Below are 22,441 nucleotides of genomic sequence, written 5' to 3'. Positions count from 1 at the left end.
GCAGAGGTTGCAGTAAGCTGAGATTGTGCCACTGCACTGCACTTCAGCCTGGGCGACACAGCCAGACTCCATCTCCAAAAAAAAGAAAAAAGAAAGAAAAAAAACTGGCAAGGAGACATGTGAAAAACACAGCCCCTTGTTCAGACTCTGTCTCACCACCAGCTCTTTCAGACAGGCCTATGTATGTCATCAGGACACAGTAACTGGTTGTGTCAGCAGGGGAAGTGTCAGGCACCACAGGAGTCACCAAGCCTGCCCTTTATTTTGACACCTATCTGAAAGGAGAGACCCATGTGTGGCTTTATTTCACATAATAAAGGAATATTTCATTCTAGCTTGCTTCAGGTTTAAGACTGTAATGTGTGCATTGCCAGGATGACTTTATAATATTGAGCTACTCGATATGCTTTATAAAATCATGTTTATGTCATTAACTGAGTAGCACACCTTACTCAGAGTGGATATTCAGAAATGATTAGATCTGAGTTAAGCATTAACATCCCTTCTCCCATGAGGCTTTGAATATCCTCATTTCCAGCAGCAAAGGTCCAAGCAAGGGAGTAGCAGTGAAAATTGGTTTCCTCACAAAAAAAAAAAAAAGACCCTAAAAGTCACTTTCCAATCACCATTAGTAGATGCAATTACATCTCAGATTGAAAAGCTGCAGCAGAATGGGTCTGGTGCTCACTCCTTCAGTGAGTACCTGTGTAACCTGAGAATGTCATTTCATTTGTCTGGACTTTGGTACCCTGATCTTAAATGGGGACAATGACCAGATGAGTTCTCAGGTTTCTTCCCAAACTAGTCCACTTCCCTTCCTACCATCACCCCTTTTGGTTTTGTGGCTGGATTTACACTGGAGCCCAGTTCCATTCAGCCCTAGGGTCACCCCAAGAGGCCAGTGCTACCCATATTGATAACTGGATTTTCAAGGAGAAAGAAAAGCGATATTTTGAACAGCCCTAGGATAAATGAGGGTTCATATTAAGCAAGTATTACTCTTCATAAATTAGTACTGATAAATAGCCAGAACCCTTAAGGGAAAAGAGGATTTAAAACAAAACCAAATCAAAACACACAAGTTTATTTCTCTTTAAAGGAAAATTGCCAAGGATGCAGAAGGAAATGAAGATGATCAAAGATGAGGATGTGCATTTCAACTTGGCTGTGAGGAAGACGCCCTCCTTTCCCCACTGCCTGCAGCCAGTGGTTTCTCGGGGAAAGGCTCCCCAAAGACACCCCTTCCCAGAAGCTCTCCGAGGGCCATTTTCCCAGTTCCGGTATGAACCTCCTCCAGGAGACCTAGATGGGTTCCCCGGGGTCTTCGAAGGAGCGGGGTCTAGGAAACGGAAGAGCATGCCCACAAAGATGCCCTATAACCACCCTGCAGAAGAAGCCACCCTCGCCCTCCACTCCGAGGAGAACAAAAACCACGGCCTTCCCAACCTCCCTTTGCTGTTCCCGCAGCCCCCGCGCCCCAAGTATGACTCTCAGATGATTGACCTGTGCAACGTGGGCTTCCAATTCTACCGCAGCGTGGAACACTTGGGGGGCAAGACCGTCAAGCAGGAGCCCATTAAGCCCAGCGCCGTGTGGCCCCAGCCGACGCCGACTCCATTCCTGCCCACGCCCTACCCCTACTACCCCAAAGTCCACCCGGGCCTCATGTTCCCCTTCTTCGTGCCGTCGTCCTCGCCCTTCCCCTTCAGCCGGCACACCTTCCTGCCCAAGCAGCCCCCGGAACCTCTGCTGCCCCGGAAAGCCGAGCCCCAGGAGAGCGAGGAGACCAAGCAGAAGGTGGAGAGGGTGGACGTGAACGTGCAGATCGATGACAGCTACTACGTGGACGTGGGCGGCGCGCAGAAGCGCTGGCAGTGCCCCACCTGCGAGAAGTCGTACACCTCCAAGTACAACCTGGTCACCCACATCCTGGGCCACAGTGGGATCAAGCCGCACGCGTGCACGCACTGCGGGAAGCTCTTCAAGCAGCTCAGCCACCTGCACACGCACATGCTGACCCATCAGGGCACGCGGCCCCACAAGTGCCAGGTGTGCCACAAGGCCTTCACCCAGACCAGCCACCTGAAACGCCACATGATGCAGCACAGTGAGGTGAAGCCGCACAACTGCCGCGTGTGCGGCCGCGGCTTTGCCTACCCCAGCGAGCTCAAGGCCCACGAAGCTAAGCACGCCAGTGGGCGCGAGAACATCTGTGTGGAGTGCGGCCTTGACTTCCCCACCCTGGCCCAGCTGAAGAGACACCTCACCACGCACCGAGGCCCCATCCAGTACAACTGCTCCGAGTGCGACAAGACCTTCCAGTACCCGAGCCAGCTGCAGAACCACATGATGAAGCACAAGGACATCCGGCCCTACATCTGCTCCGAGTGCGGCATGGAGTTCGTGCAGCCGCACCACCTCAAGCAGCACTCCCTCACCCACAAGGTACCGCGGGGCCCCTGGTGGGGTGGGCGGGGCCTTGGGAAGAGGAGTGGGGCCATGAGCAGAACCCTGGGGAGCAGGACGCCTGTGCCGCTCTGCATCTGACCCCGAGGAGCTGGGCAACCCCGGATAAGCCGTCCCTTGGCTAAGCCCTGAGGTCCTTCCTCACGTTTAAATAGGAAAGAACGATTCTCAACCAAACCCTTTCCCCCACCAGCCTTCTAGACTCTAAGGTAGGCCTAGAAATAAATAATGCAGACGTTTGCAGAGGAGGATGAGGAAGGATGCTCCCTAGCCTCCAAGAATCTTGCAGATTCTGCTTCTAGAAACTTCATCCAAGGCACTAGAATGAGTGTGTCATCAGACCCTAAATCAGCTCTGTGCCTGGGATGTGCCAGGGAGCACCTTCTGGAGAATTCTCTTGGTCTTGTACTGTTGAAGCAGTGGAAAACAACTTTTTGCATTGTTTTCTCCCTCAACTGTGAGACCCGCTTCACATGCAAGCTCTCCAAGGGAAGCAGAGCTTGGCCAAGGCTGGCAGGGCCTATGCCTCCCTGTGTTGAACCCGTTCCTAGTTGGGTGAAGGGCCCTGTGGTTTATATTGTAGGAGGCATGAGAAAGCATCCTTCTCTGGTTTTGTTTCATCTTCTCCGTGCTCAGGTCTTCAAGGGGAAATACAGACCCAAGAGTCTAAGTTCAGCCCAGTTTGCAAACATAGCCCTAGAGTCATTCAGGCTGAACTAAAACAAGGCCCTAGTGGTGTCCCTGAAATCTTACCCCAGCTAAACTATGGAAACTGCTTTGAGCCTCCAAGAGGGAGTTTTGCCCCCACTGACTCCTACTCTCACACCCTTAACCTCAAGTGGTTTTCTTGGCAGGAAAGACTTCTAGCAAGCCAGAGCTTCTAAAGCATTCTTTAATTCTGAAAGGTCAGCAGAGGACTTTGCCCAGTCAAGATAATGTTTCTGCTGTGCTATAATAGGTTTCACTTGTTAGGTTAGGACAACACACAGGGCATTTTCTGGCTCTGCAGCTGAGATGAAATGTGTGGCTGCCTTGTGGGCTCTGCACAAACAAGTCCTGCCCTACAAAAGGCACCTGTAGATACCATCCAAAGGGGAATCACCTGCCAAGTGCAGGAACCATCAACAAAGGACCCAGACTGGGATTCAGTCGCAAGGGGGACCATTCACTAACTTCAGGGGCTCCTTTATATGTGGGAAAGGAATCAAAAGTGCATTTTAGAGTTTATAAAGATCCTGTAAGATGGTAGAAAATGAAGTCAAAATGGGAGAAACAGCCTGGTGTCTGAAATAAGTTTCATTTGAATTAGAAAACAAAATATATTTTAATGAGAGGTGTAAGCAAACAGTGAGAGGTAGTATTTGTTGAACACTTGCTATATGACAGGTGTTTCACTCTTTATTCAATCCTCATTTACTTCTCAACAACTCTAAGAGCTACTCCCCATCTGCAGTTGAAGACACTGAGGCATGGCAGGTCACTCAGGAATCTCTGGCACAGGCATCTGTGCCTTGGCCACTCTATGGTGAGCACTTCCTCTTTTCCACCTGCTTCTCTGTTCACACCGCTGACCACCTGACAGGCTCCGACTTTGTGATTCCACTGATCTTATCAGAGAAATAACAGCTTCCTTTGTTGCTTCAAAGTTGTGTCCAGGCTCCTGCTCATTTGCATTCGAGGCCAGCCCACAGGTGAATCTTACTTTGGACACAGAATTCTCTTTAAAGAATTCTGAAAACAGTGATAAGAAAATTCTCCTTGGTTTCAGGACAAATGGATCAGAGCCAAGCCCAGAAAAAATCTTGAGAGAAGAAAGATGCTAAAATAAAATTTAAAACCCATTAAGAAAATGTTTTTCATAAATTTTATAATTTTAAACTCAGTATTTAAATATGCGCTACATTTTAAAAATTCATCTCCTTAGGCAGAATCAAAGTTTAATTTCTAAAGGAGGTTGATTTCTAGGTCTCCTTATTAATATAAATGCATACTCATGTAACATCATCTGGACTAGACAGTGCTTGAGTTAGAAAGAACCCCAGGGTTCTCATGACCTACCACTTCATCTTGAGATGAGAAGCCTTCATTAAAAAAGGCCACAGAACTCATCTAAGGTTTTACAGTCAGGGAATAGCCAGGCAGAGACCTGAATCCACCCTTTAGTACCATGGGCCCACCAGAACTGCAGAGTGATTGTTTCTTACCTTGACTCAAAGTAAAGAAATGGAAACATAGACAGAGAGAGTCAGAGATGAGCTTAGAATCCCTCCTTCCCTCCTTCAGCCACTATGACTATCAGGCAATATGGATTTCATCAGGTACCGTTGTTAACTAAGCAACTTGTTCCAATCCTATGGTAACCTTCAGTTTAGTGCCCTGGTTCTCTAAATTTTTCTTCCCAAAAGTCATTCTGGGTCAAGACCTCTTGCAAAGGCCTTTGCGGGGAAGTAATGGATAGTCAGGATTAGTGAATGCCCGGCTTAAGCTGTGAGTCCCTGGAAATGCTCTCAATTAAGGGCCTTGGTTCAAACACACCTTCATGCACAGAAAGGAAACAAGAAAGCCTCCTGTCCTGTTCCTTAATGCAGAAAGCTATCTCTTGCCAAACTTCTTTATAAGAAGGAGCTGGCTTAGGGGAGGCTCCATAACCATGTCATTGTGGAGGTCAGTGTGGCCTGTGGGAACCCAGGGGACCAGCTTGAGAGGGTGATTATCAAGTTGTAATTTACTGAAGTGTGGATATAAGATGTTCTGGGATTTTCAAGTCCATTAATGAGAACCCAAGAGAACACTGGTTTCCATAGAGTAAATAATAATATCATTTTGGAAGATTTTATTTTTTCATTATCATGAAAGCTGGATTATAGACTCGTATTGCATATCAGCCCACAGTGCTCTTAACAAAAGCCTGTTAATCCTCAAGAACTATCACTAGAGACTTAACCCCAGCAGCAGCTGGAACAACGAAAGCAACAGCTTTCTTTTCCTCTAACAGTCTGGCTAGTTTATGGTTTTCAGAAGGGGAAAAAAAGGATTATATAATCAACACTTTTCAAGAAAATAGCAATTTAACAAGGCTGAAGCTACACCATTTGAAATTCAACATCTATCACCAAGCTCTTTGTGGATTGATGTAGCAGAGAGGAAAATGAAGTCTATGATCCTGATGAAAGCATGCTACCTGTCAATCACCACTTTTCTGAATCTTCCCTCCCTGCAGGGTGTGAAGGAGCACAAGTGTGGAATTTGTGGGCGGGAGTTCACCCTGCTGGCCAACATGAAGCGACACGTGCTGATCCATACCAACATCCGCGCCTACCAGTGTCACCTCTGCTACAAGAGCTTTGTGCAGAAGCAGACCCTCAAGGCACACATGATCGTCCACTCTGATGTGAAGCCTTTCAAATGCAAGGTGGGCAGTGGGACTTGAGAGGAACCAGAGAGTTGCGCAAATGCCTGATAGGAAAGGGTCCCCAGGGAGCCTTCTACTCTATTTCATCAGTGGGGCTACGGGGGCTCAGAATAGGTCCGTGGCCAACCCCAGGTCCCATCTGCCACTCTGCGCCTCTGCACATCCCACTTATGTCATGCCAGGCTGGAGGTCCCTAAGGAGCCTGCCCTGTTTGTCTCACTATGGCATCAGTGCCCAGGGGTGGAGCCAGGCACGAGGGAAAGGTCTGAGCGTGGAAGGCCCTTTTGAAGAAGGAGGCTGTTAAGGGCTGCAGGTGATGTGGAGAGCCTTTGTTTTAGAGAGGAGAAAGCAAGTTTAGCCTTCTGCTTACAAGGCAATGAACAGGACATAGAAAGGAGTCAGAGAAGCTTCTAGCACAGCTTCCCCCCTGCTGCTGCCTCCACTCCTCTCCTTGCCTCTTGACATTTGGGCTGAGCCATATGTATACTTTGAGGGCAGGCCTCCCAGAGAGGATGAGAGGGACTTCAAAGCTAGCCCCTCAGAGGCCCTCAGAAATGCTTGCTGGGGCTGTGGAATAACTGTGAGCACAGTCACTTCAAGTGCCTTTCACCTACTGCTAAGTGCCATGTAGCACAGGGATGGAGCATCTTAGTTAAAATATCTGTTAGACTAATTTGGTTGGGTTTGTATTTCATCAGCTGAGAAAATGTGTGAGCTGGAGATTGGTAAAGCCCAAGGCGCTGATGGGCATTACTCAGAAATGCTCCGGCTCCCCGAGGCTGTCCCCACCCCACAAGAGTGTTTCCTCTCTCTACTTCTAAAATGAGGAGAGAGCATTGGCCATGACTGGGTTTAATCCGAGTGATGTACTGGCCAAGTGTCATCCGGTCATGAAGAAGGCTGAGGGGGAAGAAGAGGGAAATTACCACATTCCGATATCATTAGAGCCCTTCTGTTTGAAATGGAGGTTTTCTCTCTGTGCTACTGGGTGCCTAATCGGGTTCAAATGGTACTCCACTGATCCACACTCCTGAAGTGGGGTTCCCTGCTTCCGGGGGCTGTTCCTGCTTTAATACCTCTGCAGTGTGGCCCCACTTGAAGGAATCCCCTGTGAAGCTGACTTCTTTCCTGTGTTGGCAACTCTTGGAAGGGGTGAGGGGTCAGACACCAGAGCTTCCCTAGACCTGTGTGGGCATTGTCCAGAGGTGGGAGAGGGAGGCTTCTCCCTCCAGCCCTTTTCCTGCCACCCACTTCTGTTTCCCCTCCTTTTCTTCATGTTCCCAGTGGTTTGAAAGTCAATTTACATCCGTCTAAAGCGAGAGTCAGCTTCGTGCAGGACAGGCCACATATTTTTCAGGACTCAGTGCAAAATGGAAATGCAAGACTCCTTGTACAAACATTACTGGGAGTTTCAAGATGATGAAAGCAGAGCATTAAGCCAAACTCAGGAGCTTTCTGACTATGGGACCCTGTGTGATATGCCCATGAAGTGAGGCCTTGGCTGCATGCAGCGATGGACTCCATAGCCTCCTCTTCTCTCTCTCTTTGGGGACTTCTTTCATTTCCTTCCCACTTCATTGAGCCCCTAGAGCACTTCACATTTCACAGAGCTATTTCTTCTTGTAAAGGGTTTGCTGTCTCCTACAATGGAGTTACAAGCAGGTCTCTTTGCCATTCTTCATTCCTTATGTTGAGTTTACTCCTGGGCTTCAAGCATTAACTGAATTTTTTATCTTATCAACTGATGGTGGTGGAGCAAAGTTGTTAAAATATGAAGGGAGCCATTAGCATAGTTTATAATCCCCTGAAAATTCACATCTGTCCAGTCAACCATCTCCTACCTCCACCTCGTCAATTCTGGTCCAGTGGTAGTGGTAAAACCAGGCAGAAAATCTTCCTGAAATATAGGGTTATGTCAGCAGGCAAAACGAATGTAGGCTGTGTGTGGCTTGAGGATACAGAGGCATTCTGCTTCTCTACCCTCAGGGGCTTGGAGGACTTCTTGGACAGGTAGTATCTGAGGATCTGGAGGGTTCTCTCTAGTGTCAGTACACAAGAGACTGCAAGGTGCTATGTAACCTGGGCCCTTGATGCAATGAGCAATCCCAGCTTGATGTTTAGAGCTTCCCTTCACGAACGATGGCTCCTTCCTCCTCCACTCCAATGATGATGCATCTACATGGTCCAAAGGGTGTCAGATGGTCAGCTTTACAGTTCAGAAACTGTTTTATCCATTTCTTGAGGTTAGATTAGGCTCCATGTCTGGTCCACACCATCAGAACCCATAAGCGAGTGGTTCATAACGTAGAATGACAGCTTTGAAACAATGCTCCCCTTATATTTTACAATGGGAGAGATGAGCCTGGCGCAGGAATTGGACTGGTCATTTGCAAAGGTTGCTTCTTCCTATTGGTAAGTCCTCTCAGGAGACCACACTAGAAGTCAGGAGGCTCCCTAGAGAGTGTTGTCTATCATCAGACAAAAAGAATTGGATGTGAAAGGGCGTTCTTGTCAAACAATGGAGAAGGTGGGCCTTCTCCATTCTTAGCCATTTGTGAAACAAGAACAAGTGTCAGCCACCTTGACTCACAGCCCTCTGTCTCCGAGACAGTCCTCAAAGCATACAGTCAGGGCCTTCCTCTCCCTGTCCCCATGTCCTGTCAGTGTCACCCTGCTGGGTGCCGTCTTTGTACCATTGCCCTTCTTCATTTCAACAGACTTGCAGAGCATGTCTGGATTTACAGATTATGTCACAAGGCTCTTTGCATTTGTAAACTAGCTCCGGGTCACACTGTGGGGTGAGCCATCTCAAGATGCTATCCAGTGGTTCTTGCTTCCCAAACTGTGCTGTGCTAGATTCTTGGAAATTCGGCCTTGGGTGAAGGTTGTTGGGGATTTGGGAGTTGACAGAGGGATGAAGGGCCATTTGCCCGTTGCAATGCTGTTCACAGTCATCTGAGAGACATGGCTGGCTGGCTGCTCCGTGGTGTTGGAGGACAAGCCCAAGCAACTGAACTTGTGTTTTGTTGCCGTAACAGGGAAGAGCCATCCACTTCCTGTCTCGTGATTGACATGGCTGGGCAGAGAGGCAGTCTTCACTCTCTCCTTTACCCAAAAACTCACAGCAAGGAAGAGGCTTTTAGCAACCGATTCTAATTTTTTGGGATTCTCACCATTAAAATTCCTTCTTAACATACATCCTTCCTCCTGTCTCAATGTGAACTGATCTTCTCCAGGCCTGTGCTCAGTGGAAACAGCTGTCCCTAGCAAGCAGAAATGTTCACTCACTGTGGGATTAGGCATTAACAATAGGATGGAAAATTAGAGGAGAGGAAAGGTTTCCATTCCATGTTTCTTTCCTTTTTTTCGTTATAAAAAAGTTACTGCCCTTCTGGGCTATTTTGCTATTGGCTGGACTTCTGGACTCGTGCTTCTTGGAGCCAGCTGGAGTTTTTCCAGAGACCTGCGCCTGTAGACTTAAGCCACGTTTCAGAAATATGCTTCCCAGATTCTGGGTAAGCACACAGGGGTTGATTTGGATCCTATCCTTGTGGTGGCCAAACTCCATCACAGCAAAGAACCAGCTGCCGTCTTTGGGAAACCTGTCCAGGAAAAGCAGCCGTCCAGAATTTCCGGGACAAATTCTCTTTTGAGATGGGTGAAGCCGGGAGCTGCCTGAGTTATGAATCACCAGGTCATCTGAAACCTTGTCTGTAGCATCAGACTGAAGGCCAGAGGGCAGAGCTGTCAGAATAGGGATGAGGTCTCCCCGCGGAGGGGCCCACCACTGTCATCAAACTGGCTCCATTTTCCCCTCACTTTCTTTGACGCTCCAAGAAGGAAGAAACCAGATGCGGGGCTTTGAGGGGCCCAGTGCTTGGGGTCAGAGTTTTCAGGCTGGCATGGAGGGGGTTAAGGCAGTGACCAGATAGCAGCCTTTGGCAGCAAAGGCCTCCTCAGCAGAAGGAAGGATATAGCTGTATGAACTGCCTGCTTAACAATGCCTCACATGTCCCCAGGGACCCGCCTGCAAATAGATTTCATCTTGCTTTCTCTTGTACTTTTCAAAGCTTCCTGTTTTCTCACGGTCCTTTTGGACAGTTTACAGTCTCTCTCTCCCTCCCTCCCTCTCTCTCCCTTTGAGGAAAGGAACACCCTTCTTATTAAAAGAGAGAGAGGGAGAAGAATGTGCGGGAAGGGCAGTTTCACGGAGGCCATTCTCCTCAGCTGCAGGCCACAGCTCTCTGACCTCTTCTTTCTGAATAGGAAAACACAGGCTTCCTGGTGCATCTCAGTTCTGAAGCTCACGCCAGGCTGGCTGGGGCGAGGTAGTGTGCTGCTTCTGGCCCCAGCCCAGGGGCTGCCCACACTATCACCCTGTCTCTGACCACGGCCGACTTCTCCATGGCTGTCAGCTTGGCCACTGGGGTTCATGGCAACTGCCCAAGGTGCCTCCAGGACCTGGACCAGGGAGGAGAAGGGTGCCAGGAGGCTGGGATGAGGAGGCCCGGAGCACACGGGCATCCGCCAGCTGTTCAAAGGGCAGACTAAGAATGGGGGAGCCAAATAACTCGGCCCTCTCCCAGTCCTGAACCTTGGATGGAGCTTCTCTTTCCATCAGTTCCCAGACCTGGGGCAGGCACAACCGCTTACATTTCTACTACACTTCAAGCAGCCTAGTGGGTATTTAGTCAGCGGATTCCTTATTTGGCTCTTCCTTTAATATTCCCCTCATCTTCAAAGACCTTTCCATTTCTGGAATGTAAAAGAATCTACTATATACACAATAATGATAGTAAAAAGAGCTAATATTTATTGAGCTCTTACTATTTGCCAAGCCCTTCTTGTGAATTATCTCACTTGATCCTCACAACAACCTTCAGAGGAAACGATGATTATTATCAACATTATACAGAAGAGAAAATGGAGCAAGCTCTCTGTCCTTCTGGGTCTGCACCTCTGCTCTCTACTCTGACATCTCAAAGCCTAATAACCCATGCGACCCATGTTTAAAGGGCACTTTAAAATATTTGTTTCCATTTTTTATTAAATTTTGAGGTCCATCTCCACCTCAAAAAGTGGGTGGATGGAGAAGCTGAGATTTCACGTTGAAACACACTGACGGTGCTCCTTGGAGCGACCGAGAGGTCAAGCGGGGGCACTATGGTGGAGAAGTGCACCTGCGCAATGAGATCAGAGTCCTCCCCACTTCAGTGGCTTCCTGAACCAACATCCACTCCTATTTTCATCTCCACAGACCTTGGCAGAGATGATTCAGCAAGTCCTGCTTGGGCACACTTTTAGCTTCACATTGCATGATTTAAGGAGGCCTTGACTTCAATGGCTGCTTTTCTCTGGAGAAGAAGCTAGAGATTTGGTGATCCCTCCCATCCATTGCTCCTCCCTCTGGTCTAACTCCCCTCCCCTACTGTGACAATTCTGCTTAGGGCTTACATCTCAGACTCCACCCAAAAGTGCCGTGATTCACTGGCCCCATCCTCTTTCTCTGGCCTCTCTTTACTAACAGTGTCTGAGAGGTTTCTCTCTTGAGTTTCACAGACATAAAATACCTCCATACACTTGGGTGTTTTCACATGAGGACAATCTTCTGAGAAAGATGAGGTGGCCAAGTGTTCTGGATAAGAACCAAAAGGCTTGGTGGAGAGTCAGAGGCTGAGAGGAAGAAGCTAAGTACCTACCGCCCAGATGTGAGTGGAGCCCGAGTATCTCAGATCCTGGGTTAATTGACTCTATCCTGCCACTGAAGAGTTTGGTTTGAAAATAAATAGGTTTTGTGGAAAAAGGATGAGAGCTGGTGATGGCTGCTTTTTAGAATTTTGCATGAAGTAATGCTATTTCCCTGACTTGTTTATTTCCCCAATCAAAGACTTAGGCATTCATGAAGTGTACTATATGTGTAGTCCTGTGCTTGATACTGAGTTGGCTACAAAGAAAAGGAAGTCAGCTTATTGGAGACTACCTGGGATGCTGTTTAGAGCTCAGACACCGTTTTACTAGGTGCACACCTCTGTGCATGGAGTTGGGGAAGGGAAATAGATGGGACACTGGGGCAGGTGAATTGCAAGGTCTGTAATACCCCAAGGTCCCAGAAGGTGTGCCAGCAACAAGAATTTGATTGAAGTGTCTGAAAATGTCTCATGAAGAGACTTTATCTTTGTGTACAACAAAGTGCACTTTACACATTTTTCATGGTTAGGCTAAAATTCCATCCCCTTTACAAAACCTTCTCAGACCAGTTCAGCCTCTAAGGCTTCAGCAACCACAGATAATAACTGAAAGAAGAATTTCTCTCATCATGCGAGCCAAGTGCAGAAGGTGCTTGTCACTTCTTTTCAATGGACTCTTTCTGGCCTATAGGACCTCGAGACCCCGTTCATGCCTGGACTGGTATACTAGCCTAATTGATCTTCTGGCCTTCAGCTTCTCTCCCCCTACATGCCTTGTCCTTAACCACTCATGGCTTTTCATTTGATCTGTTCTTCCGTGGCTGTGTTTCCCACCCCTTTCCTCACTCAGCAGATGCTTACTGAGGAACTATGATGTGTCACACCAATACTAGGCAGATAATAAATAAAAAAGCAGACAAAGCTTCAACGCGTGTTGCAGTCTCCTGAGTGAAAATATATATGAACCAAATACTGGTTATGCTCAGCAACTGTAACAGCAACTTCACTCCAAATAACCAGGAACCATCCCACAATCCAAATAAGGTATGCTTTTTCTAAAAATGACCCATGACTGGAAATTCTTAATGTAGAATCTCTAGCTTCAAAGCTTCTTTTTGGCCTAGCATGGTGGCTTACCCCTGTAATCCCAGCACTTTGGGAGGCTGAGGCAGATGGATCACTTGAGGTCAGGAGTTTGGGACTGGCCTGGCCAACATGGCCAGAGAAACCCCATCTCTACTAAAGACACAAAAATTAGCCAGGCACCTGTAGTCCCAGCTACTTGGGAGGCTGAGGCACGAGAATCTCTTGAACCTGGGAGGTGGAGGCTGCAGTGAGCCAAGATGGTACCACTGCACTCCAGCCTGGGCAACAGAGCGAGACTCTGTCTCAGAAAAAAAAAAAAAAAAAAAAAAAAAGAGAGCCTTCAGCCATGATGGTGGAGAAGTGGGCAAATTAAGCTAATAAGCATAACTCTAATAGAACTTTTACACATATGCATGACTGAGCCACAGATTGATACATCTTACTAAATTATCTCAATTGAGAATAAAAGAGTCATCTATCCTGCATATTGCTTCTCTTGCAAAAGTTGGAATTAGACCAGTTCTGTCATCCTTTTCTCCTCTTAGGTCACCATTTTCAAATGAATGTGGCATGCAGATGCTCTATCTGGATGCTGAGCTTGGAACCCCACCCAGTAGGCCAAATTCATTCATGCTAGTAAGAGAGAGCAAAAGCGGGGAAAGTACTTACAATTCTCAAACATGAATCATTCAAGAATACAGAGCCAGCCATTCATTGTCCATACATGGACCCAGCATTCTTCTAGGCTAAACTCCCCAAATCATCATTGGAGAGGTCTATCTACTCTTTCAAGACGAGCTCAACACTCATCTTCCGTAGCCAACTAATGAAATTGTTGCCTTCATCAATAAAAATTTAATCCAGAATCCCCAACATTGGCCCTAAAAATATATCTCAGTTAGGAAGGAAAACTGGTGTAAGCTCAGAGGATGCCTCACCCTGAGGGTCTCTGTGGCCTCTCTCACTATGTAGTGCTGCCCCAGCTCCACTGGCCTCTGAGGTTGGGGAGGGAAGGAGAATTCTTCTCTCTTAACATTCTTGTCCAATCACAGACACAAAATCACTGTTTGCATTCCTCCTACCACAGCCTGAAATGTTCCTGTTCTAGTAAGGCTTGGGGACAACAAAAGCTCCCCCAAAGCAGTCTGCTTCTGGGTTCCTCTTTCTGCCTATACAAAATCACCTGTGAGAAGAAAGTTCTGCTCTTCTTCCAAAAGCAGTTGGAGAACCAGTTGTCCTTCATGTATTTGCAGTTCGATTGAAATAGAATGATGAGAAAGAGTAAAACATGTTTACTTTTTGTACACTCTCACTACTTCAAATTTCTACCCAGAGAAAAGACACGTTCCTTCCTGAGATGATTTGTCATTTTTTTAACTTTGAAATCCATACCAGTAATTAGAAAATAAAGCAATTTAAAAAGCATTGTGTGATACATCATATATAATAATACAGTGTATTCTTTTATTCTCTTCTGCCTGATACAGAAGAGTTGTGCTGGGAGACACACAATGTGGTCTGGTGGTTGACCATGTGGCCTCTGGCATCTGATGGCCTGAGTTCATTAACCCAGCTACAGCACCCACTACTTGTGTGCCTTGGCCAAGTGACGTAAGTCCTCAGATTGTGCATCTGTAAAATGGGGATGGTAACAGCAACCATCTCATATGATTGGTGTGAGAATTAAATAAGATATTCCATGGTAGACTTAGAACAATGCCTTCCATATTGCAACTGCTGCATAAATATTAAACACATAATCACATTCTTATTATTAAAGGAGGAACACTTGTAGCCACTGCTTTTCAGATCAGCTCTTCTCCTTTTCCAAAGCTTTTATTCAAAAGAAGTTTTACAAGCTTTGATATTTTTACTTTGTATTTAAAGGTTTCTAAACTCCAGGAACAAATCTCATGAATCTACCCCCACTTGCTCCACCTTTGAGGCTCCTTCCTGATTTCCTTATGGACATTTTCCTTGCAAGTAGATTAAAATGTCAAGGTCCAAACAAAGTAGAAGCGGTATCTGTGCTCCAGGGGCCTGGATGGGGCTTCACTCAGGCAGAGTAACCTGTGTTCTCATTCCCATCTTTGACAGCTTTGTGGGAAGGAGTTCAACCGGATGCACAACCTGATGGGCCACATGCACCTGCACTCGGACAGCAAACCCTTCAAGTGCCTCTATTGCCCAAGCAAATTCACCCTGAAGGGGAACCTGACACGCCACATGAAAGTCAAGCACGGAGTCATGGAGCGGGGCCTTCATTCCCAAGGTAATCACTCTTCTGGGAAGCCCCGCGAGTCAGTCCAGTGGACAGCAAATGGGAGCTGAGTTCATTTTATGGGGCATTACCTTGAGGGTTACTCTTGTCAAGACCACAGCAGAGTAGCAGGAGTAGCCTTCTAATGTTACTAGAAAAAAATCTCATGCTAATTTCTGAAGGTAGTAAGTACAAGTGAATTAGAGTAAATAGGACTGTCATCCTGATGCCAGTTGGTACCATTATTGGTTCCTTTGTTCCAGACACTACATCAGGTGCCTTGTCGCTAATATTCATGGCAACTCCAGGCTGGAAGAACTTCTATTATTTCTATTTTACAGTGGGGCAATGAAGGCTTCAAGAGATCAGTTTGCCCAAAGTTGCTCTGCTGAAAAGTGGCAGAGTCAAGATTTGAACCTAGGCCTTTCTGACTCTGCAGACTTTATTGTACCCACTTCATGGCATTGCTGTGAATGGGAATGCAATTTTTCTTTCCTTTTTAGAAAACAGATGTGCAAGCCCTACTGTTAGCAGAACTATGTTGGTAGCAGGCTAGGTGTTTCCTACTTGTTCATGACCAGACACACCCAGGGACAATTTTCCTGCTTGGTAGGTAGGGCTGATTGGCCCATATGCAGAGCCGGGGTTTACACCTCCCCCACTGAGTCCTCACTGAACTAATGAAAAGTTCTTACCACCTTTACCTTCTCAGTCCCAGGGCCCTTGGGAGTGAAGAGTTTATGTTCCAGATCTACTGAATTCAGCCGGGTTGCTCCTTAATTGTCTAATCAACCAGTCCTTCAATAAACAGGCAATAAATGCCCCTGTGTCCAAAGCAGTGAACTACACGCAGCAGCAGATACTAGGGGAAGGAGACCATCTGCCCTCTAGGATGTCTGTGCATGGGGAGAGAAGACAATTTTATGTGTAATTTACAAAATCATCTTAACAGCTTTTCGGTCACTAGTATCATCAAAGCACGGGGTGAGACCCCTTAGGGACATTATTGCTTGGCCCTACAATGCCATGAAAGAGACTGTGTTATTCTTATTTTGTATAAGAGGAGACCAAGGCCTAGAGATGTTAGATAAACTGCTCAAGGTCAAACAGCAAGTCTGAAGACAAAACTGGGATTCCAACTTAATTTCTGAATCAAGCCAGTGCTCACTACCCTAGGCAGAAACATGGGGTGATTTGTTTGTGTGCTGTTTCACTCACCTCCTTACAAAAGAGATGGTCAAGTGGGTGAGCATATTCATAAATAGATACACATATGCACACACAGTGTGAAACAAAATGGTTGTAACTTTCAGGTTTTTCATAGTACCCACTGAGTTTCTAGTAACTCCTGGATCACAGGGAGCTGTGGTCACAAAACAAGAGCTGGAATTTGTTCAAAAGCCCTGAAAAAAAATGTAGTTAAAACAAAAACAATTTTGTTTTTCCTGCAAACGTTTTTCTCTTGAATTATTCACTGAATCTCTAGTTGCCTGAGCCACTTCCCCAAGCTAGGCCTGGATTTTTCCAGAAGAAGTGAGGTTTGCTCTGTCATCAGGATGGGAGACATACAAGTCAATGAGGAGACCACACTCCATCTGAAAGCACGAACTGGTTGCCATGACTTACCCCACACTGCTGCTCAAATCCTAAAAGGCACCTAACAGCTCTGTTGTTCTGGAAAAATAACTATCAGAGGGTTGCTTTGAAAAATTTTAACAGACTTTCAACAATCTTAGTGTTTTCATCTACAAAGGGTATTAGCTTTTATTTTTCACTCTAGCTTTTGAAATCGCTCAAAAATCATTAAAAAGATCTTTCCTGTCCCCTGACAAGATTAAAGATACAGACAGTTTCATTGCCTGACAGCATCAAAAAGTGAACACAATTGAACATCATCGCCCCTACCCTTCTTTTTTGCACCCCGCTCCCAGAAGCCTGGTCTAGCTGCACCCCAGGACCCCTCCCTTGCTGTTGCTCGTCCTCAGTGTCCAGCCTGTCCCTGGAGGACTGCCTATTGACTCATCAAAGGTCAAGGTCTTAAAGATAGGATCAAATGAAACTGCCATGCTGAAAAGCCCATCCCTACAGCCCTGCAAACTGAAGCCCAAAGTGAGGCTTCCGTGAATCACTGTGCCCAACAGCAGGGACACTGGTGGTCAGACACAGGAGCTGTGTGAGCTCCTCAGAGGACCTCTTCATGCCACCCCTACCCTGTCTATGAGTAGGCTGTTGGCATAGGGGCCACAGTCCTGGGGTGGTGTCTGCTGCCCCAAATGGGATATCTTTGTTTTGTTCAAGATGAAAATGCCTTTATTATTGATTTACTTTTTTTATGATAAAACGTATGCTCATGGTAAAAAATAAAACAATAGCACATTAAAAGTGAAAAGAGAATGTTTGTTAATTTTAAGATTTTGACATACTTCTTCAAGACATTTTTTGATAGAGATGGCTAGCTACATAAAATCAGGTCTGCACTATAAATAAACACGCACACACAAACTTACATATATATTTTGTTTTTACTTAAAATACATAGCAAATATCTTTTCGTGATCATTAGTAGGTCTCCACATCACCTATGCATGGTTCACTGTATGGATATATCATTATTTATTTAACCAAACCTCTATTATTAAATACAAAAATTTTTCACAGTTTGACTGTGATAAAAAATATGGTGATATGCATCCATACACGTGTTTTGTGCACCTGCCTGCCTATTTTTTCAGTTTAAATTCTCAGTAGTATAATTGCTAAGTCAAAGCTTATTTTTAAAGCTTTCGGTGGATGTTGCCAAATTCACCTTAAAGGGATTAAACCAATGTGGACACTGTCTGTGACAAGCCTCCCATGACCACATCCTTACTGGGAATGATCTATTTGTAAAATACGCAATCAGAATACGTTAAACGGCCCTGGGCTGCTCCCCTTCCTCAAGGTTCCATTGCCCCAGCATTTCCTCAGGTGCATGAATTCTTACTCTGCTCTTGTAGGTCTGGGAAGGGGGAGAATCGCCCTGGCACAGACAGCCGGTGTCCTGAGGAGTCTGGAGCAGGAGGAGCCCTTTGACCTCTCTCAGAAGCACCGAGCCAAGGTGCCCATGTTCCAGTCAGACGGGGAGAGTGCCCAGGGCAGCCACTGCCACGAGGAGGAAGAGGAGGATAACTGCTACGAGGTGGAACCCTACAGCCCTGGCCTGGCACCCCAGAGCCAGCAGCTCTGCACACCCGAGGATCTGTCCACCAAGCCGGAGCATGCACTGGAGGTGCTGGAGGAAACCTGCAAGGAGGAGAAGGAGGATGCATCCAAGGAAGAATGGGAGGAGAGCAGCAAGGGCGACCTTGGGGCAGAGGGTGGCCAGGAGAGAGACTATGCAGGCAGAGATGAGTGTCTCAGCCTCAGGGCTTTTCAGAGTACCCGGCGGGGTCCCTCTTTTTCTGATTACTTATACTTCAAGCACAGAGATGAGAGTTTGAAAGAATTACTGGAGAGGAAAATGGAAAAACAAGCAGTGCTTTTAGGTATCTAAGTGGACAGTTTTAAAATTACATTTGGAAAATGAGAACGAGGCAGTTCAAATATAGCTTTCTGCATGAACTGTCATTTTCTGGAGACTGGCAAATAGTACCAATCTCTACAAATGGCTTAGACTAAATAAGCAGGGATGTAGGTAATGGAAAGCCTTCTCAGGTCATTCACGGGGCCCTTGATACCCTTCACACATGTGCAGGGTCTTCTTCAGTGGCGTTTGATGCATCGCCAGTATAATAAACTGTGAGTATTCTTCTAGATATCTAATCGTAAGCTGATGCTGAGGTGCTTTTAGAAATTCTACTTTCCTCTGATTTATATGCAATACATGGTAAATTTCTAATTGCAAAAATATGGTGCTTGAGGTGTCACCTTATTAATAACTAGGTGAATCCGTGAAGGTTATAATATTTTCCAGATAGATGAAAATATTAGTAGTTGTATATATTAAAATAGCCTTTATTCTATAACCAAAAATGTCAAAAATGGCACAGGAGGATGAAATGCTGAAGAGAATGCTCTCGAGTAGTTGCTGCAGATATAAGGTAAAATTTCAGGAGAAGAATAATTTTGACTAAGGGAAACTGGTGACCTAGAATACTTAGATTTTCTTGTTCTATGTTGGCTGTCTTCATCAGATTGAGCATTTGGAGCATTTTTTTTTCAGATGATCTGATGATGTTCAGGGTCCTGGTTCCTCAGACAAACCCCCACTTCTCAAGCAGAGCTCCCTCCTGGAGACCATTGCTGTCTTGCTCTGAGGCCTCATGCCGCATAAGACAGAGGCAGGGGCCGGGCGCAGTGGCTCACGCCTGTAATCCCAGCACTTTGGGAGGCCGAGGCAGGCAGATCACTTGAGGTCAGGAGTTTGAGACCAACCTGGCCAACGTGGTGAAACCCCATCTCTACTAAAAACACAAAATTTAGTCAGGCGTGATGGCGGATGCCTGTAGTTCCAGCTACTCAGGAGGTTGAGGCAGGAGAATCGCTTGAACCCAGGAGGTGGAGGTTGCAGTGAGCTGAGATCATGCCACCGCACTACAGCCTGGGTGACAGAGTGAGTCTCTGCCTCAAAAAAAAAAAAAAAAAAAAAAAAAAAAAAGGACAGATGCAGGAAGAGTTGTCACCAGTGACCAGGGGGTTTCTCCTCAGAGCTAGAGCTGGGGGGTGACCTCAGAGAATTCTCCCAGAAATCTAACCTCTGACTTATTTGGGTTACTAGAATAGTTGACAGCTAATCATAAGTAAAGAAAACTCTGGACTATGTTCTCAGTGCTGGCTGTACATTAGAATCATCTGGGGTGACCTTTGAAAAAAAGACACCAAACCAAGGCCTCACCCATTAAGATTCTGATTTAATTGATCTGGAGTGGAGCCCCAGGACTGGAATTTTCCAGATTGCTCCAGGCAATTCTTATGTGCAATTTCCGAGATTGAGAAGATTGAGGGGACTAAAATAGAACTCACCATTTCTGTGGCTTCCAGGACACTTCCCAGAGACTTCATAAGTATTTCTGTTCCTAGCCTCAGACTCTTTAAGGTTGAGAACAGGAGACCTCACAATCATACTGCTGACTTAGGCCTTCTTACCTGTCTGTAAGAGCCATATGAGTGGACACACACTCTCTCTATATAGACACACACTTTTGACATTATACTAGAAGATGATGCCTGTGATGTTTATGGTCACTTACTATGTTGAAAAATGCATGGCTGGCCTATGGTGACTCATTATCTCTTCCCAGACTCTTGAACCATGATGCCAGTGAGTGGAAATGACTCTACTGGGTGGGATGGGCCCAGCAGGTCGGCCTTACTTAGGCACTGGCACTGAGAAAAGCAATACTGACCGGGTGTCATGTACGTGTGACTGCCCATAGCAATAACCCTCTGGTACTGTGTCTGTTTATGTAAAAACCTCTTGTTTGGTAGTTTTGACTCTTATTTGTAGAGCTAGGTACTGGTTATTATTGTGCTTCATCCTATCCCAGACTTCCCAATACATTCCTTTAGAAGACATGTCCATCTCCAACTGTTGGAGGCTGGCCTTTTCTGTAGGCCAAGGTTTGCTTCATTAGCCCCACCTGGTTGTCATCACTCACCTGTGTGTTGTGTCCATCTCTGACCCATTTCCCCTGCCATCTTGCCTAAAGCTTCTCCTGTCAGACTCCCCACCACCATGAAGTGCTAAGAGTACTGTGTCCTGAGGTAAGGGCACCTGCAACGGAGATGGTGAAGAGAAGACTGTGGGTTTTTGTGGTTACAAGCACAACTCTGGGTCAAAAACCCATTCCAAGTCCTCAGAGGGGCAAGTCTCTTCCACTCATTATTAATATAGCTCATCAGTGCCTCTGATGAAATTGCCCAGGAGGCTGGCAGACTGGCCTGGAAGGCTTCTAGCTCTTAGGGTTCAGTTACACATTTATTCACACTGTGGCCATGTGTTGAGGACCTACTACGTGCTGTGTTTGACCACATGTCCTGCAGAATGCCATTTGGTTCTGAGTATGCCTGGCTGGAATGGGAACCAGGAAATTCTAGAGTAACAGGCTCTATTCCTTTCCAACCAAAACAAACCACATGGGAATGTTTGAGGGACCAGTTAATGTTGAGGTGGAGAGAGTATGGTCTAGAATGGTGGTTTTCAGATTGTGTTTTGAGGAGCCGGAGGTCATCTTTAGGCCTCTGAAGAGTGGTAGGGAGAGGAGAAACTCTCAACTCCCACACCCACCTCACTCCAAGCAGCTCAAGTTCCATCTGATTTATATGTTAGCATTCTAAATAAAATTTTATTTGGAGGGAGTAAAAAGGTCTAGGAGAAATAAAAACAATTTGTTATGGAGTGTATTCCAGTGTCTGTTTTCAGTTGTTGACTCTGGGCATAAGACACTTAATTAGATCTAACCTAATGGTTAATACAGAATTAACCTTCTGAGCACCAAGGCTAAAACCTTGGTTTTGTATGCTGTTGAGTGACCATCCTGGTTTGCCTAGGATGATCCTGGTTTAGACCTGTTGTCCCAGGATAATTATTCAAGTGTCACCTTAATTCTCAAAAGTATTCCAGTATAGGTGAGAAATTACATGAACACCTTATGCATGAGCACAGAGTTAAGGGAAGGGTTGGCCAACCTTGCCTAATGAGCTGATGAACCAGAAGGCAAGCCTTGAAGGAGAGTCCATGTGGGCCATCTCAGAGAACTAAGGGATGAAGCCTTCCAAGATTACCAGCATTCCAAAACCAGAATATCACATTGTGAGACTCGGAAAATAGGTCACTACCAAATGCTTTCCAGCCTTTTGACCACTGTCACTTTGAACCAATCAATGGACCAGCCAAGTGGCATATTTTTCTTTTATTCTTTTTATTCTTTCCTATGATTAACCCTCATGTTGCCTTTCAATTCCTCTTTCTCTCTCTTTTTAAAAATTTGACTCCCCATTGGCCATGAGACTAAGGCTGACCTTTCATGAACCCACGAGAGTAACTGGTATATTTGTATATGAGTAGTTGCATGAGAAAGCTCAATGTGCATACTGTATTTATTAAGCCCTGAAGGCATTTAATAAAATATTAACATGGTGTTTTGAATTATGATCTTTGTCTGCTTTGCTGGAACAAAATATAACAGAGCTAACATTTGAAATCCTTCTCATATTTGGACAACATTACATCAAATGTTGATTTTGTACAGAACCCTAGCTTGCTATTTAAAAACTAAAACTCTAAGTATATAGCAGCCCAAGTTGTGAATATTGCTTTCTGCTTCACTGAAAAAGCAGTTTACCTGAAAAGAACATGTAACCTATATTTTGTTAATTTAAGCAAATAAAGACATGTTGAAAAAACTGAGTTAATTATTTGCAGATACCTGAAATTTTGCAAGGTAGCTGCCATTGTCAACATATCACTCCTGCCATTATACCCTTGGCCAGGGTGGTTCCCAGTGCTTGGCTCCTCAGCCCCAGGAATACAAGTGTGTTTGATTCTCCCTC

General features: G+C 45.9%; 1 protein-coding gene across 1 annotated transcript in view; it reads left to right on the top strand.

Moving 5' to 3' along the window:
- Positions 1-22,034, top strand: part of ZNF366 (zinc finger protein 366) — a 67,747-nt gene extending 45,713 nt beyond the window's left edge. The window contains exons 2-5 of the mRNA XM_015140265.3: positions 1,100-2,445; positions 5,687-5,878; positions 14,749-14,923; positions 17,908-22,034. Of these exons, the coding sequence (XP_014995751.3) occupies positions 1,114-2,445; positions 5,687-5,878; positions 14,749-14,923; positions 17,908-18,443 (2,235 nt within the window). The 5' untranslated portion in view covers positions 1,100-1,113 and the 3' untranslated portion in view covers positions 18,444-22,034. The remainder of the gene's footprint in view (positions 1-1,099; positions 2,446-5,686; positions 5,879-14,748; positions 14,924-17,907) is intronic.
- Positions 22,035-22,441: the final 407 nt, after the last annotated feature.

The sequence above is a fragment of the Macaca mulatta genome, chromosome 6 (assembly GCF_049350105.2).
Source record: "Macaca mulatta isolate MMU2019108-1 chromosome 6, T2T-MMU8v2.0, whole genome shotgun sequence".
In the NCBI taxonomy this organism is placed as follows: Eukaryota; Metazoa; Chordata; class Mammalia; order Primates; family Cercopithecidae; genus Macaca; species Macaca mulatta.
This window is presented reverse-complemented; position numbering and strand designations above follow the sequence as displayed.